This window comes from Cydia strobilella, chromosome 20 (genome assembly GCF_947568885.1).
Source record: "Cydia strobilella chromosome 20, ilCydStro3.1, whole genome shotgun sequence".
Classification (NCBI taxonomy): Eukaryota; Metazoa; Arthropoda; class Insecta; order Lepidoptera; family Tortricidae; genus Cydia; species Cydia strobilella.
This window is the reverse complement of record NC_086060.1, coordinates 4975184-4996310: the sequence shown is the minus strand read 5'-3', so window position 1 is coordinate 4996310 and position 21127 is coordinate 4975184. Positions and strand designations below refer to the sequence as shown.

At 37.6% G+C, this 21127-nt stretch overlaps 1 protein-coding gene across 1 annotated transcript in view; it reads right to left on the bottom strand.

Annotated features, from left to right (window-relative positions):
• Positions 1-19542, bottom strand: part of LOC134750775 (myrosinase 1-like) — a 190423-nt gene extending 170881 nt beyond the window's left edge. The window contains exon 1 of the mRNA XM_063686017.1: positions 19526-19542. Coding sequence (XP_063542087.1) covers positions 19526-19542 — 17 coding nt within the window. The remainder of the gene's footprint in view (positions 1-19525) is intronic.
• Between the last annotated feature and the right edge of the window lie 1585 nt (positions 19543-21127).

The following is a 21127-nucleotide window of genomic DNA, read 5'->3' as shown; positions in this document are numbered from 1 at the left end:
ATGGAATAATAAAGAATAGAAATTTAAATATAAAAGACTTAATTCATAGTGCAAAAAAGAGTTTAAATATGTTTAGAAAATTAAATGTGATTTATTTACTGATCGTGAATTTATATATAAAATTATTCCATAAACTTGAGATCTGTTGGGATTTTGAAGAGGTCATCCCCACGATCTAGCTTTGAAGCCATTTCCTGGTTTGTGTTCGTCCTGGTCGGGCAGGTTTTCTTGTGAGAAAAGAAGTTGATTACATCATGTTCTAATAACATGGAGCAGATAGCATAATATGCAGTAACAGCTGCACTCAGGAGCTAAAAGCTCCTACAACATTTATTTTGGCACCAATAAAAGTAAGTAGTATATGGTAGTGTCTTCAGGTTTGATTCCTTTGTCCCTGCATATACTGACCATGCGTTTGTTTCCAGTCTGCTGGTGGAATCATGTGGTGGGAAGGGGTTTCACAGCTGTGAAATGAGTCCGACATAGGAATTTCCAGCTGGTAAGAAACTCAGAATATTTATTTAAGGTATCTAGAAAGGTTAGGATTGCACATGGTCCTAGTTGTTAACAAAATCATATTTCTTTCAGCTGACTGGGTGTTCCATCGTGTTCCATTATGTTCTATTCTGTTTCGTTCCTGTTCTGATGATGACACACAACGCCCTGATGATGGAAATCTGTCCATGTGGGTCGAGGAAGATGCCATTTCCAAGCTGAAGCCTTAAGGTGACTGTCCGTTTCCAACCGCAGCTGCACTGCTGCTCCGACACTACTGCGGCGGCCCAAACGCGTCGGTGTTATTGTCAATTTCCATAGTAAAATGAATGACGATATCGACTGCACGTAATATGGTGATTTTAACGTTTTCCCGACCGCAGCTGCACTACTGCTCCGACACGTCGGTGTTATTGTCAATTTCCATAGTAAAATGAATGACGAGACCGACTGCACGTAGCATGGCCATTTTTGCGTATTTGGTGTATTATTGCAACTGCGGCTGCAGACCGCACGTCAAATCTGTCACCTGCACTGAATTGTCTTTGATCACAGATATTAGTAGTTTTAAGCAAAGAGGATATAACCACTACGTTCTAAGGAGTTATTACACCCACGGATAAACAACCCCGATGGTACCGTCGCCATATATCGCAGATATATCGGGGCGGCCAAGGAGCTCACAGATATCTGAACACGCCTTTATTGTCAAGGCGCTAGAGTGCATGTTCAGATATATTTAGCACCTCGGTCGCTCCGACATATCTGATGGCGACTGTAGTACTACTGTAAACTTTTTTGCTAATCTATATTGAGCCATACGAGTATCACAGAGCCAGTTAGGAAACTAGAATTTTCAACAAACCTTTGACCTTCTCGCGAGGCTGAATATAATAATGTCATCGTATAGTAAAAGTTATCGAACCATAGTAAATAAATCCGTCACTCACGTAATTGTCAAAGATGTCATTGTCATCAATTGTCATAATAAAAAAAATCAGTTAAACCGCTAGTTTCTTACGATTTGATTTATAATTTTTAATACCTAAACAGTAGATTTTGATTGCTTAATATATCAAAAACCTTGTTTCCACTTGTGGGAATGATTTACAAAAATTATAGTCCGCGAAGACCTACGTGAAAGACGGTGTTGTCGTGAAGTAAATGTGGAATGGAATACTTCAAGTGTTACACACAATATTGCTGTGAGGATCACGTCGATGTAAGTATAAAATTAATATTATTTTACTACGAATATTTAAAAGTCCATTTTGGTGGTCGGGTCACTTTTACCTATTTATTTTCTGTGATGATGTGGCCAGAATATCTAAAGACAAACCGTTTAACACAGCTTGTCCGCTACTAGCTCCGTTTTACTGATTTAAAGTTAAATTCAACAAACAGACATACATATATGTAACTTGCAAGCAATAAATCATATACATACAAAAATACATAGTTATATTCAAAATACAACATGAAACTGAAAAGATAATTTCTAATTTCCAGGTACCTACAAGTTGCAGTTCAAGGCTCAAGCTGCTGATATCACGATCATGGCGGACAAAACTAAAGTTAATAAAGAGTTGTGAAAAATAAAACGTGTCTTATTTTTTACTTTTTTATTAATTTACGAAAAACCTGTTTCCCAAAAAAGTGTATACATTATATGTTCAACATGTTCTGCACGTAAGGTTGACATTGAGGGCTTTGTTTAGTAGCATTCAGTTGAAGTTGATTTAGGTTCTACTCTTGTTGATCCAGAAAATAATTATATAGTTTATTATTAAATCTATGCCCACGCCCAGGCACTATTCTTGCTATAACTTTACATTCTCCGCCTTCTCTAGAAATTTGTACATTATATACATCCAATAAAACTAAGGTATATAACTTAAGGCAGATTTGTGGAATCAGCTTTCACAAATTTAGCGTATTTTGAGATTATTGATTTAGGGATTCAAATAATACGACGATATTATTTATAGATTCATTAAATAAACTGTTCTTTTATTTTTTCGTAGTTTTGCGAGGATAGCTATAAGCTCGACAGGGCACGAGCGATAGAGAGGCAAATAGAATACCGAATATCCGGCAAAGTGGCCAAATACCGAATAGTTGCCGAATATTCCTGGCAACTGTAATTGTATTGTAATATATCATATTATATAATGTCGTTTATGTTGACAATTTCTCATTTTGTCATTGCAAAGCCATTCCTGAGCTAAATAAAAGAAGCAATCATTTAGTTTTATTACAAGGGGCAAAGATGTTATTTAATACCTCATGGTAACATATTGATATCCAAACATACGAAACGATACAAAATTGAACCACGAGAGAAGCGAATGGTTTAAAATTTAGAATATTGACAGTTGCGGAGGTCTCAAGGCATGAGGGTTAAACAAACTGTGTTACAGTGCAACACGTAATTCTTCACACCAACACGAGGAAACCATTTATTATTCAAATTAATTTATTAAAAGTTCTTTCTATCGGCCAAGGCGAGGGAAATATCTTTCTTCATAAAGGATTTCTTGTCTCGCCCGTCAAGTTTTATATGGATGGTGCGGTCATATCATAGAGTGCCGTCGCCCATTCACACCTGCAACTGGACAATATGAAGTGTAAATTACAAATTATTTTATTCATCATACTTCACTGTTTGGTACCTAAGGAAAGTAAAATTGGCTTAATATGGATACTTAGAAAGATAAATCTGTAATATTTTGCTAACACCGAACGACTGCCTGCCCACCATTGAATAATTTTATTCTTACGTGTCGCATCGTCATCTCCAGAACCCACGAATCACTTTGCAGAAATCAATAAAAGGCCTGCTAAAAGAGCCTACCTGGCATGGTTTTGAGGGGACGTTTATTACAGACTTCTAAATCCAGCCGCACGTTTCTGACGGCCGAGTACCTATACGTGATGCAGGTGGATCAAGTGCGCACTCCCCCCGTATATATCACGAACTCCATGAGTCCCGTTTCCGTCGGATTGCTGTGTGCGGTGGTCACGCATTTAGGCAAGAGGATGGGGAAGAAAATTTCACATTGTGAACTTACCTTAATGTTAAGAATAATTTTCCTCTGCATTAATTTTATTTGAGTAATTTGATTGTATTTCGTCAATTATTAAGTCTCATTCAATGTTGAATTGCTTTTCATTTAATCGGCAATATTATCTGAATAAAGGATCACCATTAAATATCAGATTTTTTATTAATATTGCGTAGCTGCCTTCGTCGGACTCTGACTATTGTAGAAAGGCAAACTGGTCTTCTTTTTCATGTAGCATGTAGCATTATCGTCACTCGCTTCTTCACGTAAAAAATACAAAAGTAAATTAGTATTTTATTTGTACGTATGATATTATATGACTTGACATTGACAAGCCATCAACGAACGCTGTCGCGACTGCACGCCGCAACAGCCGCAGTCGTGCTGCTACAGTAGTGCGGCACCGCGTAACGTCGCAACTGCAGTGCAGCGGCAGTTACAATTGGACAGTCACCTTTACGAAAACGTATGGTATTTTCGTAACTCAATGTAAAATTGTAAACATTTTTTGCCCCAAGTTGGGACTTGGGACTTCGTATTACTTCTACCCAGAATGAGGAGCTTCAAACTAACTTTTTTATCCAAATGTAACGAAAAAAAATCGACAACAAAATAAAAATCGGCCCATTACAAAATACAAAATAATGTATACTTATGTTTTTTTTTTATCAAAAGCGTTACAGCTATTATGACTTATCCTCATAAGCTTCAAATAACGCTTAAAATAAGGATTTGATTTTACTACCAAAACTATTCTGGATATAATCCACAAACATGAGAAAAGCTAACCTAACTAATTTTACATTTGACTTGTCAGAGTTGCCAGTGCAATTCCCCAAGAGACTTTGATTTACCACTCTACTCCTCAGCGATACAGATCACTCGGTATATAAACCTTTTACAGCAAACCAATCAAGAAATGTTTTATCATTACTTCATTACAGAATTGTTGCAATAAATCACCATTAGTTACCATGAGGTACGAGATTTTATTGGACCGCTTTAATGCCACCGTTTAATCGCATGAGAACAATATTTTTAAATCTAATGGCTGACGTGTTGTCTCGTGTTGGTGCTAAAAAAATCCTTCCGTCTAAGTAAAGGGGCCCACTGATTATCAGTCCGCCGGACGATATCGACCTTGTCAGTTGTCCAGGAAACGCGAATCCGAAAATTCGCTATCTGCCTCTTTATCGCTTGAATATGCAAGAGTGACCTCTGTCACTCTTAATGTTATATCTAAATAAAGAAATTTTCTTGTTTCACGATAGACCCTCAGATTATGGTAGTGGCGCCCTGGTGCCCTCTGACGCAGAGTTTCGCGTAATATTCCCTGGATGACAGATGCTACGAAAAGTCACGTGACTATTTCCATACATTATTTCAGTTTCAACTGGCGTTTTCTATGAAAAAAGTCACGTGACTATTTCCATACATTATTTCAGTTTTAACTGGAGTTTTCTATGAACGATTGTCATCGTGGCTAGGCATCTGTCATTGATATCAATGACCACAGCGTCTTGCACTCTTTTTTTAGTAACATGTTTCGTAAAATTTAACTCCTTTCAAGCACAGGCTAATTTGAGGTTATCGCTAGGCGTTACCCATGCAGAAGACTCAATAATCATTATTTTCCCCAATAGATCGGGCGCAAGTATGATACATTCCAAGCATAGATATAAATAACCAACCACACCGACAGGTGGGTCTGGTCTTATGAACCCGCGCGTTGTGACCGCGAAATTATTTTCAAGACTACACCAACCTCGCACATACACACACACAAACCCCTATACACACACGCGTCTCACTACCATTCTGCAAATGTAGTTGTAGTCGTGAGAAACTTGCTCATGCGTACCAGAACGCAAGAAAACTGGTGTGAGAACAAATGAATAGCGACTTTATAATTAGGAATGCTAATGTGAAATTGTAGCGGATCATGAAGGTGTTTGAGATGTTTCGGTTTTGGAACGGTGTGTAAAGTTGCTATCTTGTTCTTAATGTCCGCGAACAGGGGTACATTCAACTTTTAGCCCAGTAAACTCACAAGGTTCATTCACCCACTACTTATTGTCAACTGACGTATAGCGAGCGAGATAGCGCGTGCGGCGTCCCGCTCGCGCTGTTCTTGTTGAGAGGTTTTTATTACGTCTATTCGGCGGTCGAAATAGTTAACGTTTAGTATTTATGGGACCCTGGTAGTTTTGACGGTCTACGTTGTTGAGATCGATAGATAAACGTTCCATCTTGGTCTGTCAGACGATAATTTGTCGATATTTTTCATTGGCAGGCTTCATTCAATTAATGCAACGTAGTCTTTTAATGGCGCTGTTGATTCTATTTAAAGTAACATGGTTAATGTTAAAGAGCTGTTGTAGTAATGGTAAAATTTATATCTTTTTGGTGCAATAAATTTCATTTTGGTATGGTTCAAATTGCGGGTTTCTTTTTTGCTCCTTCTATATTGTTTAAATGTACCCTTCATTTTCTATGGTCCGAAACGCTTACAATTATAGCACTAGATGGTTTGTAAATCGGCTTAGAACTGATTTAAAAGATAATTCAAAATAAATACAAATTTGGAGTAAATGAGAGGTATTTAATTACTAAATTATGTACCTATGCTTCTGTAAGTAAAATAGAAGAGCTCTGGTGGAAAGTTTATAAGTATTAAGTTGATTGATGACTGTCTTGACCGTTTTTTCAGACAGTTCACCACTTTTTTTTTTTTATTATTTGTGGCCACAGTTCACCACTTTTTTTACACGTCATCAAGAAAATGATTCACAGGTTAGCTCAGGTGTTCCTTTCCTACTTTTGTGAGCAGGTTCAATAAGTAACTAAAAATATGTCGTAAGTATATATTTGTCGATATAGTTTTTGGAAAAATGTCAAAACATTTATTCAGTTTAAGTTAAGCTATGCTTGAGAGGTCTACAGCTCACAGAGCCACTAGGTAGTGGTAGTGATAACGTTATCATTCCTAACTAAAGTCGTCGTCAATAGAACTTGCAAATAATGTAAACAAATATGATAGATTTTGTTAGCGTTTGACGCATAACAGAACCTAACATTTTCACGAAGGTTATTCTCCCTGAAATATTAATAATTAACATTTAAATACCTAGGTTGTACGATCAACGACAACAATACCAGTGACGAGGAAATCGACATTCGCATTCAGAATGCCTTGCGGTGCGGTGCAGCTCTGCACAAAGTCTTGGTGTCCAGGCTTCTCAGTAGAAACACTAAGATCCGAATTTACAAGACCGTAATCCGACCTATTTTAACTGGACACTAACTTTGAAGGAGGAAAGTAAGCTGCTGGTGGCTGAGAGGAAGATTCTCCGTAAAATCCTCGGTCCAACGCAGAGACCCGATGGCAGTTGGAGAATAAGCAAAAACGCCGAAATTGAACAATTAGTTGCTGAACCAAACATCATTGGTGTGACAAAGGCGCAAAGGCTTCGGTGGCTCGGCCTTCTGGAGCGAATGGAAGACGATCGGGCGGTGAAAAGAGCGTTTACACGCGTTTGAGGGAAAACCGACAGCACGCCGCCCGGTCGGGCGACCTAGGTGACGATGGGCGGATGTGGTGGACGCTGATCCGCGCGAGCTCCAGGTCCAAGACTGGCGAGAAACTGCACAGGACCGGGATCAGTGGCGAACTGTCGTGTTGGAGGCCAAGACACACTTTGGGTCGCTGCGCCAGAGGAGTAAGAGTAAGTAAGTAAATATTTAATTAACAGATAGACTGTTGATAAGGTTATGATTGTCCTTTTAAAGAGCGAGATTACGAAGTAAATGAAGGTAAAATGGTTTGTTTACATTATTTGCAAGTAAATTCTATTGACGACGACTTTATACTAATGCGGAAGGACAGCTTTCCCATTATAAATCAAAATCTAATTACAAAGTATGAGTCACGAGCAAATACTCGTATTTAATGAGTATCGCGTACCTAGTATAAATTAATACTCGCTTCGCTAAAGTAGGAGCGTTCGATACTCCCGGGAAAACTCAGGGTTGCCCCTTATGGGAAAACCGGTTATTTTTATCTTTTTTGTTTCTTTCAATTACGTAAAGTGTAGGGGCTGCAGACTTGATAAAATGCCGATAAATCTTGTTTAAATTGATGCAGGATAAAATTTAACATTGCATCATTAGCCACAAATATATTTTTTGTCCCCCCCTCCCCCTTCCGGCTCTACCCTCGCTCACAACGAGCAAATTTTGAGATAATAAGTCTAGAAAATGTTTACGGCGGTCAGTTGTGCACGATGCAAAAGAAGGCAATTGTCAAAAAGACTAATAGTTTGAAGTATTCATAGAGGCCCCCACCCAATAGTAAAAAAAATAAAACAGGCGTGACAACTCTCCTGTCCGATTCAGTGGTCCTCAGAGAAGTTTGACAGCGATTCGGAGACGAATCATGCTGTCCCTTTCTTATGTACGGTACTATCCCTTTTGACTATTCAGGGTTGTCATTATCTTATCTGTGGTCGTACACGCAAAGGGTCGCCAAGTTTGGGCAAACCCTAATAATTGCTCGGAGCAACGCTGAGCCGAACGGAGCCGAGAATGCCCGAAAGGAGAAGTTTCACACCAAGTTTTGATTGTACCTATGTTTTGATTGAAATCCGGCACGTTCCCTGCGTCCGGATTCAGCCCATCAAATATTTTGATTGGCCTATAAAATTTATTTGATATTCGTAATCCTGCTTCGCTTCAAAATCCTGTAATTTTCTCTCTTGCGACAGCCCTGCGCGCAGCGTCAGACTAAACACGTTCCCCGCGTCTGCGCACACTGGGTTACAAGTTCAACGACCTCTAGATCGCGCAATAACACTATCAGCAAGGACTGAGTTATTCTGATGTTTACATACCTAGCCTAGCCTGGCCTAGCCTGGGGTAGGTTTCATACCTACCTGCCTCCCTACCTGCCTTCTTGTCTACCTACCTACCTGCTTCTGCGCACACTGGGTTACAAACTTACAAGTTCAACGACCTGTAGATCGCGCAATAATACTATTAGCAAGAATTGCGTCTAGCTTTTCCGACGTTTACTTATATAAGCACTAGCTTCTAACCTCGACCAGGGGCCCGCTTATCAAAAGCTTGTAGCTTGTAATACAAGTGGAAGTCCCTTTCTAACAAAAGCTGTCAAAAATTGATAAACTGATTGATAAACGGGCCCTTGGTCTCTACCAGCAACTAGCAGTTCCATGCAGCGAAGTCTCGATCAACACTCAGAAAAGCTTTCGCTAGGTGGCTGGATGGCTGGAAAACGACCGTACGACATAATTAGCCTCTTTCATGAAGTTTATATTTGAACGACATATTTTTATTCGGATGTTTGTTACCGTTATATTATGTTACAAATGCATTTCCGTTATTAAATTATAATTTAATTGCATAAAATAATAAATAAAAAAGTTTTTGAACGCGAAAAACTAGTGAACGGAACGTCACGTGACGTTACGCGTTCGACAGATTAGTTCACATAAGTGTCATTAGTAGCAAACGTCACAGTTGGACCGTGCAACGTGTGACGTCATCACGCTCTGTCGAATTCGCCCCAAAAATTATGAGCGTTTAAACCGCTCCAAAATTTACAACATTTTAAATATTTTTTAATAAAATAAGAATTTTTATTTTTTCCGGTGTTCAAACGATATAAATTGATTAAAAAAAATAAAAACAATTCATGCATGGAGCTAATTATACATATACAATTCGCTGGTTACTCCCCTAGTCATCCATGCCCTGCTGCTCGCGCTATAGGTTAGGTTTTTTTTGGGTTCCGTAACCAAAATAGAAAAAAGGGAACCCTTATAGTTTTGTCATGTCCGTCTGTCTGTAAGTCACAGCCATTTTACTCGTTAACCGAGTAAAGCGAAGGTCTTCGTTTCAGCTTGGGCAAAAATCCTTTCGTATGTCCGGAAGTAAAGTAAGAATTTTCTCAAATGATTTTTACGTCTAAGACCCTAATCTGTTAAACAAAAGCCATTGTTTCTTTTGTATGAGCGTGGCACGCGCTCAGACACAATGGCACGCGCCGTGGCACGCGCTCAGACACGATGGCACACAATGAGCGACCGCTGTAAAAATCATTTGAGAAGATTCATACTATACACAGGTCAGGGGATGTGTTTACAGGTCGTATTTCTCAAACGATGAAATTTTGTAAGCAGGTTCAATAATTACATAGTTTTTTCTTGTCGATTGAGTTATTTTTTTCAAAATGGCGGTGCCAGGGAGTGCGCTAGGTTCAGAGAGCCACTAGTTTTAATTTTAAAATTGTTTTTTTAGGGTTCCGTACTCAAAGGCTAAGAACGGGACCCTATTACTAAGACTCCGCTGTCTGTCTGTCTGTCCGTCTATCACCAGGCTGTATCTCATGAACCGTGATAGCTAGACAGTTGAAATTTTCACAGATGATGTATTTCTGTTGCCGCTATACTAAAAACAGAATAAAATAAATATTTAAGTGGAGCTCCCATACAACAAACGTAATTTTTTTGCCGTTTTTGCGTAATGGTGCGGAACCCTTCTTGCGCGAGTCCGACTCGCGCTTATACTCGTATACTTATACCTGAGTGACATATGATGCGCCATATCGGCAAGTTTCTTTGAAAGCAACTTTGTCATACAACTCGATAACAATTCCGCGAACGCTCTTTAAGCCTGATTTTAACTGCATGAGATACTAGACACCAGGAGATTAGCAGCCGCAAGCCGCGATTTAAGCTCCCCGGAAACGCATACGTTTACGTGCCATTCACAAACCATTTTACTAAAGTCGTCGTCAATAGAACTTGCAAATATTGTAAACAAACCATTTTACCCATTATTATTTACAACGACGGGACTTAATCGCGTAAAATAGTTTTAGTCTCCGAGACCACGGGGACAACGCCGTCCTCGAAACGTCGGAGGTAAATTTAAAACTATTTTACGCGATTAAGTCCCGTCGTTGTAAATAATAATGAGTAAAAATCGTGAAAGTTTAAACCATTTTACCTTCATTACTTCGTAATCTCGCTCTTTAAAAGGACAACCATGACCTTATCAACAGTCTATATACTTAAATATTTTATTTATATATATTTTTTTAATTATTAATATTTCAGGGAAAATAACCTTCGTAAAAACAATGAGGATATAATAAGATAGAGCGGTACTGTCATAGTAAATTTTGTAACCACTTTAAATTCACTGCCATCTATCGACATACTTTAAAACTCAAAATGAAGATTTATAAAAATACGTTAAAATGTATTTAAATATGGATAAATGTTTTTTTTATTTGCATTAATTATTTTTATATGATTTTGACCCATGTTCTTTCACTGGTATGCGTTAAAATTATAAATAACAAATGAAACAGTCAACGCCCTCTATACGAGAGTAGGCCAAAACTAGTGGCGCCATCTGATCGAGAATCAAATTTTCGTGATTTTCGAGGCACGTTTTTTCCTTAGACTGTATCCATCTATTACGGAGTTATATCTTTGGTAAAAATGTTAGGGTATGTGTCAAACGCTAACAAAATATGTCATATTTGTTTACGTTATTTGCAAGTTCTATTGACGACGACTACTAGTGTCTGTGAACTGTAAACCTCGCAAACATACCTTAAAACTTAATAAATGTACTTATGACTCCGCCATTTTCAAAATAACTGAATAATCGAATTTAAACTGTTGTGAGACATACTAACATTAAATCATTTTACGGTTTAGACTCACTTGTTTTAGTCACTCGCGCGACATGTTTCGGAGAGCGTAGGTCTCCTTTCTCAAGCACTAATAGTGCGAGCAACGTTCACGACGACCGTGTATTGCGTACTGCCGCTGCCGCGCGCCGCGTCGCGCGCTGCGCGCGCGCCGAGAAAAACCTTATTAGTGCTTGAGAAAGGAGACCTACGCTCTCCGAAACATGTCGCGCGAGTGACTAAAACAAGTGAGTCTAAACCGTAAAATGATTTAATAACTGAATAGACAAAAATATCTATTTTATCATCGAACTTGCTCACAAAATTTTCACGAGAATCGGTTGAGAATTGCGACCTGTAGGAGAACAACCGGACATACGAAAGCTTTTTTGCCCAAGCTGAAATGGAGACCTTCGCTATCGCTCGGTCGAAAAATCGCAATATCAACTTGGTCTTTAGTATCTATGTATTAAGAGGATAATAAACGGCCCATTAAAATTAAATTCAATAATTCTTGTACAAATGTTTCTACTTGTACCTACCTATCTTAAATAAATATTATTTCATTTTCATTTTCTTTTTCTTTTACATTTGTTATCAGTGTGAGTATTTTATATTTAATGGAACTATAAGGTCTAATTGTATATCTGCAAGTTTAAACTTATCTGTATGTGACTGTTTGTTTTCTAAATAAAAAAATAAAAAAAGTTATTTACGATACAAGTGCGGAAAAGAGGAAATTCGAAACGAGTGGCGATAAATTAAAACACGACCGCAGGGAATATTTTAAATCGACACTAGATCACCTATTCGCACGTGTATCGTACAACGTTTTACAGTACATATGGCCCTTTAAACTTTTGACATATGCACGAAAAGTGCTATTTGATGCACTAGTGCGAGAAAGTAGCACCAATATGTACTGTAAAACAATTTTTTTATGATATAGGAGGCTAAAGAGCAGACGAATCACCTGATGGTTAACAATTGCCGTCACCCGTGGACACCTGCAACACCAGAGCGGTTGCAAGTGCGTTGCCGGCATTTAAGATGGGACGCTCTTTTCTTGAAAGTTTGAAGGGCGAAAGGTTAGAACGTGTTAGGTAAGGCAATTTTTTTTTCTTGTTCAACACTGCTTATTATATCCATGTAGGGAGGTATAGTATTTTACAAATACCCTTAACTTAGCAGATTCCACAATTTAGCTGTGCGAGGCATGAAAAGGTTCTGGAGAAACGCACAGTTGAGGACTGCCAACTATCTAAGTGGTCTGAGTTACTTTGGTTTTAACTCAGATAAACTTTGCGAATGCTCCCTGCTGTTTCCCTAGTCGTATGTTCCCAGCCTGATGTCATGCCGACTTGATACATAACTAGGGTTTTCCGAGCTCCTTCCGTGTATATAATGCTATTGTAAAATACGGCTTAGCTCTTGGTTTTAAAGTTTAATTTTCTGACCGATACGAGGGCGTGATAGGAGCCTGTGTAAGTGATGCAAGGATAAGATATTGTTGCTAAGTTAAATAATATTCTAGTCAATGCTAATTGCGGATAGCATAGTTTAAAAATATATTATGTAAAGAAGCGATTTTAACTTGTCACTATAATAGCATAACAATCTTTGAAAGCCACCAGAACTATTTAGGATTATAAATTCTGAGGATACCTACTACACAGCGTGAGGCGTTCAGTATGAATCAAACGAAGGCCATAATTTACCCCGGTTTGGCGGGTTAAATTTGGTTTGACGCTTAAAAAGTACCTACGAGGACAAGTGAAATTTACTATAAGTCGATGTCGATAAAATTATGACGTGATTATGTACATTTTTATTTTTTATTTCTTTTTCGTCTTTGAATAATGTACCTAATATAATTATTCCTGTGAAATGTGTAAGTAATGTTCTATGTATAAGATAATAATAATGTGTTGACATATAAAATACTTCTATTTTACCAATAAAAGTTTGATTGATTGATTGAATGGCTGCCGTTTCTCAACCCAAAAACGGAGCGGCATCTGACGTCCACAAGGGTTCATCACACATCGCTACTTATCGCTCGGGATGCGACTGCGAAATTTGCACCTGGCCGGCGGTCTATTTCTTACGGAAACATAATTCGGAAAAATAGTTCGGAAACTATTATTTTTCGTTGAAAAAGAGGATCGGACGCTCTTAACGTCCCCGTTAATTGGTCTTCGTTTCCGTAACTGAAAGACATACGTTAGCGTATGTGTGTATGGAGTGTATTGATGGGTGTAAAGACTTCGTGGCATAGTGTCGCGGGGTGAACGACTGATGCAAATGTGCGGAACCCGTCTGCCATTATACGATCCCGGGAAAAGCTGATCATTATAATTATACAATATGCTGTGGTACAACGTTTAGGGTCTTCACAGAAGGGTAAACTGCGACTGAGATATTTGGGTGCAGGTCCCTAAAGTTAATTGGAAAGTAGTCGGATGCTTAATGCTTGATTGGCTCAATATTATTTTGGAGTTTTGATCAGGGATCGAATACCGGTATATTTTTCATACAAGTTAACCGGTATTCAATTTCGGTATCTCGGTTGTTTATGTATATTTTTCCATTTCATTTAGGTGATCTGATAACTCATTATCCTTACCAAAATACCATTCTACAATATCAAAGAAATATTTCGAATGATACGTGATACTCTGATTTCAAGTTACACCGGTAACGATCCCTGGTTTTGATACGTTTATAAACTGAAATAAATAAGAATATTAAGAAAAAGTGGCCTTGGTCACTCCAGTGCCCAAGGCTGGAATCGTTATCGCGGCAGGTGCCCGAGCTATTCGGCCACCTGGGTCACGGCGGCATAGGTCGATTTTTTCCAAGTATATGCATTTGCTTACTAAAGGCTTAAGGATGACTCACGCTACACCGGGCCGTGTCCGGGCCGGAGCTTACGGCGCTTCGTTTTCTATGGAAAGCATCACGTGATTACCTGTCATGTCATAGAAAAGTAAGCGCCGGAAGCTCCGGTCCGGACACGGCCCGGTCTAACGTGAGTCATCCTTTATGGCGCCCCCTGGCCATCCCTAAGGTAGAACAGTATGATTCTTGAACAAGTTTGGGAACAAATCAAATTATTTTATTAAATATTTTGATTTGTTTTTTTTTTTTTTTTAAGTAGTCACACTACTATATATAAATTAAAAACTGTAATAGATGTCATATATTACAGTTTTTAGTATGATTCTTATTGAATCAAGTCAGGTGACTAAACTATTTTCTGAAAATAATTTAATTTGTTCTAATAGTTCTAATAGTTGGTTTTGATATGTTTGTTAAAAAAATGTTACCGAAAGCATAACAAAACAGAAAATTTACAACTGTCATCTTATATTTTATTCCAGAAAACTGTGTTTTTTTATAAAGACATACGTATATATCATCAATCATAATTTATCAGTGCTTGTTTGCAGAAGATGTTTTAATCAATCCATTTCCTTCAGTGTTAAACTAATATTACAAATACTACCAAAACTCTACTTCTTATGCAAAAGTGCTAACTTGAAGTAAACATTGTTTTATTTTAAGTATTTTTCATTGATAAATTAGACTAATTCCCTGGTTGAAATCCTTGTAAACGAACACTAGTACTTCATTCAAGGTATAAATCGAATCATACGTCATCCTTATATAATATGAAAACCAATTTGTGCCTGGAGTTCCATAAGACAGGGCTTTCAGGTCCGAGACATCGAGCGAAAAAGCTCTATTCAAAAGTACACAAAGATCCTAATCCTGCTACGATTTGCGAATTCCGTAGACCGCTACGAAACGTAGACCTTACTACGAAGTGGGTCATTTCTGCTAACGCTTTTATTAATATTTTATGTCCAACATAAACCATAATGATCATTGTTTTAAAATACTTTCCTCTACTTTCCTTACATTCTTGCATTTATGACTGTAGCTTAACACTATACAATGCTTATTTGAAATTAAATTATGTAAAACATTTTAATATAAAACCAACAACTTAATCACGGCCACCGCCTTCTGAATACAAAACAAGACGTTTTTCGTCGTGTAAACGCCGAAGAATTTTTAGGCGGGAATGACCTTTTTACTTTTTCAACGCGGAAATGCAGATATTTTAAAGAAATGGCCCCGTCAAGCCGGTTGTGTATGTGTATTTTAAACAGGAAAAAAAACTCGTACTAAAATGTATGCGCAAACGAGATCCGAAGTACCAGGATACCATGGCTTTAAGAAGGCAGCCGGGCCAGTCATACGAGTTTCTACCACTACAGTCAAGCCTCATTAACTTCGTATCGCCTACGCGACGCACACATGCATAGCTACGTTAATTACTTTCCTATCTCTTTCTGATACCTTATTTAACTAGGATTGAATAAAGACGATTATATAATGATAAATCGTTTTCGATTAATAGATATTAATTGCCTTAACGATTGAAACAATACTGCACGATTGTTGTTTCTTTCGCACGCATACATTAACAGCGCAACAAAGTTTGGTTTTCAAATAATTCTAAATTGTAAGTCGGAAGTGACGATAGCTGCAGCAAGTGAGTTATCAGCATTTCTCACGCTTCGTTTTCATTAGTGTGTGTCTTCGGTCCATCTTTGTGTGTTTGTTTTCTATGCGTTAGTGTGTGTGAGTTGAGAGCAGCACTTCCTAGGTTCGTTTACCTTTTAGCCCAGTAAACTCTGAGGATGAGTGACTATACATAGGACGGTAAAATTAGTTTATAGAGTGGACTAAGTGGTGCGGCTGTCACTTCACCACTTTGTTCTGTCTGCTAATGATAAAATGAGATTTGTTTTTTATGTTCCTTTGTTTTATAGAATGCCGTTTGAATGCTTTTAGTAGCGACATCTTTTAGGTTAATAGATATAATTTCACAGTGTCAGGAAGTATTGGTAGGAAAAACTTCGAGACCTATTAGTTGTACATTTTTTTGTGAATTTTTAGGTGCTTTATGTTTTGTTGTGAATTTTTGTTCTCCCTCTGCTGTTCTACAATTACTTACTTTATTATTAATTACTAATTACTTTATAATGATACAGTCATATCAGTCGAAACAAGCTAACTCAGCATGTCATCTGCAATGAAATTACAAACTGCGGTAATGTCATCATGAATTTCTATGAAAATATGACGTTTATAGACACTTACAACTGTTCTATCGAAGTCGGTGCGCAGTTAGCTACAATGGACTATAACGCAGCTTACTACGTAGGCGAACAATACGCGAACGCGAAGCGAAGCGATGCAGCGTGGGGTGAATCAATCCTTTGAAAGAAGTGTCCTACGTGGGCGATCTCGTTGCGTCGCTTGGCGTTTGCGAGTTGTTCTCTTACGTAAGACGCAGTGTAAGCCGATATCAACTATTGTCGATAGATTGATTTGTAAAAAAAAATACAGAACGAGTAATAGTAGTGTACCTTGCCGTGAATTCTAATTAAATTTACATCAACATTCAAGTATTTAACAAATCAGGTAGGCATACCAAGTGCCATACTGTAAGTAAACAATTGAGCAGTCCAAAAACCACCAAATTAATTTAACTCTGTATATGCCTATACCGAAAAGCATAATCATATCTATTTTAATTGAAAGGATACACATATATACACTACACTATCTTCCAAAATCGGCTCTTATCCTGTATTTTATGATCGTTTACCGAGTCGATCATTTTTTAAGCAGTCAACATTGAACCACCAAATTAATTTAGGTCAGTATCTTTGCCGAAAACTATATATATATTTTAATTGAAAGGAATCGTCTCTATACAGTATACTATCTTCCAAAATAGGCTCTTATCCTGTCTTTTACGATCGTTTAGCGAGCCGATGGTGTTTGAGCAGCGCGTGCGCAGGGTGCCAATGCGCACCGTCATTCGCATTCGCTAGTGACGTATTGGGATTGGATTGGGAACGTATTGGTTCACGTTACATCATTTACGAAAGATTTATTGATTTTATACCGTGTGGGGCCTGTTATAGTAGCAAATAAATTAAACAAACTGTACTCCTCAAACTTTTGGTCAATAACTTTTAAAGATTATAATGTCTCTAGACTTCTTATGTTTCATACAAATTAAATATTATCTTTAATGTACGCCATCATCATTGTAGGTAATTGACGTTGCTTGTCACACTTTAAACATTAAAAAAAAAAACAATACATTGAGTTAGAATAAACTTTAGTGTGGTTTTTGCTCCTGTACTGTAACACCACCCGGTATAACATGTAAAGTCTTCTACAAATTCGTGCTTCGAATTTGATAGCTGATATAGATGGCGTTGTACGTTTGCGTACCTAACTCAAGAGTTGTTTGAAAATGTAGTTACCACAAACCATATGGCGCCGACATTCACCTATCAAACTCGCGGGCACGATATTTTCTTACCCCCTTATTTATAAACGTCTACTAAAGTTGACAAGCCGCTAATAATCGTATGTCCCTTTCCATCATACCAATACGTCGGACCAATACGTTAGACCGTACGTCTATGAAAATCAATAAAATAACCAGTGGAAATGGAACCTTTTTTATGGCCTGATCCCTTTTATATATTTTTTTAGAATTGGACAGTGATACGCCACAGGTTTTCCGCTCCTGTTGTTGCGTTATGTAGTGCGTGCTAATTGCGACTAAAAAGTTTGCAGACTTATACATTGGCAAATCGGAGACCAATTTTGACCATATACATCACACCTACTTACCTAGTGAACTTGGTTAAAGAAACATGAAAAACTGTCTTTGTGTTTTGTAATATTTGAAAAAAGAAATACCATAACAACATAAATAATAAACAAAGCATGCTCGAAACATACAAAATAAATAGCTCAACTAATCAAGGTGGTCCAATAAACGCAAGATTATCAAAGGAAGTCGCTTAAAGTGTCACAATCCTGAGATAATTGCTCATTTTGTCTAATCTGTGTGATCAAAACCATTAATTGGAAACGGAAGCCATTAATAATGAGAGAACTCGTTGGTCATAGTATTATAGTTAAGTTAAGACATGGGGCCTGTTTCTCAAAATCTAGTAACTTGTAATACAAGCGGATGTCACTTTTTGACAGCTTTTGTTAGAAAGAGACTTCCACTTGTATTACAAGTTACAAGCTTTTGAGAAACGGTACAGGGGCCCGTTTATCAAAAGCTTGTAGCTTGTAATACAAGTGGAAGTCCCTTTCTAACAAAAGCTGTCAAAAAGGGACTTCCACTTGTATTACAAGCTACAAGCTTTTGATAAACGGGCGCCGGGTTGTGAATTGTGATTGCGATCGTGATGCAATCACAACTTGTGATTGCGACAATTTCATTGTTTGGTGTTGTCTCTATAGTAATAATAACTCAGTGGATATTTGAACAAACGTTTGCGTTTGTGTATCGATTGGGGAATATTTTGAAGATTTAGTTTCCTTTTCGTTTTAGTATTTTTTTTTTGGAGTTTTAATTTCTAATGCCATTTTGTGAGATGCGGAAGTAAAATATTTCTAATAATGTTTTGTCAAATTTTCGGACCACCCTTTAAATGATGTAGATTAACCCTTAAATGCATGATTTTTTGTATAACTTTTTAATAAATTGAAATAGATGCGTCATGTTGTATAGATTGAGGGAATAATATTTTGGATAGCTGCATATTGAGCCACGGACCATCAAATATACGATGCATATATACATCATTATGCATTTAAGGGTTAAATGCAAGCAAAATATGGTAGCCGCAATTTTGACTGCAGAAATCTATGACGCTGTTCGGCATCATATCCTCATACACCGAATTTCCACACTCAAGTCCGGGCTTATCGCAAACGTCGAAAATAAAAAGTTCAATACCTGCCTCTCTATTGTTCGAATACGCAAGAGCAATAGGGAGACAGATAACGATATCTTGGATGGAAATGTTCGCTTTCTGCCCAAATCTGAATCAAAAACTGGTAATTCGCAGGATACCTCGTGTATTCCATACGCGACCTCAGTCACGTAGGTATATTTCGGGAAGTTCATTACTTATGTAATCCTGGTACTGTCCTTTCATTTATTTTAAGTTTGAGAGGCTTATAAGTATGAGCTTAAAGCTTAAAATATGTAAGTAAGTAGTGTTTAGTTTATCTGCATAGGTATTGTTCGGGAATTGTAGACATTAAATAAATTTCGGATAGCTAAGGAGAGCAAAAACGAAAAAGCTGACTGCCAGAGCAAGATTTTACTGACAACTAAAACAAAATATAAAACAACATAATAAAGTGACAAATATAGACAAAAGGTATAAAAAATATAAATAATAAACCTATTTATTAGTCCTCGTCAGGTATTGCTTAATTCGAGAAGTTCCTTCGATCTCAGAATTCCCAGACCCTAGGCTCTCCCGATGGAAAGTCAATTAATAGCGTCATTTAATCGTCTATTTGTTCTTGTAGATCTTATTTACGTTTCAGCGGCCAGCATGGCTCCATTTTTATCGTCTGTCACTATGCCCATCATTTTCGCACTTCTCATACTTGTTAGAACGTGACAGGCATGGTGTAGAAGGTGTTGTAGAAGTCGATAATCACATCGACGGCCATGACATCACAGGGGCCTAACCAAGTTGCCAATTGTTGATAGAAAACGCCATACGAAACTTAAAACATATATGGAAATAGTCACGACTTTTCGTAGCATCTGTCATCCTGACACCAATTTTTTTTTTCGTTTGGCGTTAGTCCATGTACGCTGGTTAGGCCCCTAGGGAACGTGATAAAAACAGTATACGACCGTAGTTGTGAAGATCCTTTTGTCTAGCAATGAACGCGTTTTGACTTACATAATAATGTTACATTTTAAAACATTTCAATTCATTTTAATACTTTATTAGTTCATATGCGATTAAAGTCCAATATTAACTGACATCTAAATTGTAATGGTGTTTTTATTGCAAAAATCCATTTGCAAGATATTGAAGGAACGATTTGTTTTTAAATCGACTACTGGTGATGCTTGTAAATACTGGTTTAAATACGAAAAGAACTACAGGTTCTGATTCTTACGGTATAAATAAAGGTTACACTCGAATTGTGACTGCAACAGTGTTGCCTTAATAACAATACTTTATGGATAAACCGCAAATGACAACAAACTGCTCGTTTTCCTAATAATACCCCTCTTATTGCAAAATTATAAATACGTGGCGTCATGGGTATGCAGTGTATGCAGTTTTGTCAGGGCGACGCCACTTAGCACGATTGTTCCTTGGCTCATACTTAGCTGATGTAATGCCCTAGCCACGAGATTGATGAAAGTGGAGGACCCGCGCGAAATCACCTTTTCATACAAACGTAGTTTTCATTTTCCTCTATGGATATTAACATTAGTAAAAATATTTTGACACAGTTAGATGCGTATGAACGACAGCAGTGCTATGCCCCTTCGTTTGTTTTTTTTTTCGAATTTTAAATTATTATAAGAGTTAGGAGCATTTAAAAACGTTAATGAAATCTGTTTTTCGCTTCATATTTTTACAATAATCAAAAAATCGAAAGAAGTCAAACGTAGGGGCATAGCTATGGTTATTAATTATACATTACATTATGTAAAAATAATTTTTTCATAAGGTCAATATTCGGAAAAGAAAATGGGGACTACGTTTGTATGGAGAAGCAACCGTCCCCTTTCCTCTTAACACTTATTGGCTACCCCCCAAAAAGGCAGGGGGAATGGTCGAAAAAAGTTCCAGCAGTCCACCTCCCTTCCCCTTCCCACACTACCCACTACAGTAATTTTGACGCTACGGTAGAATACACGACAAAAATATACAAATATAACTATATAGTTTGTAAAAACCGG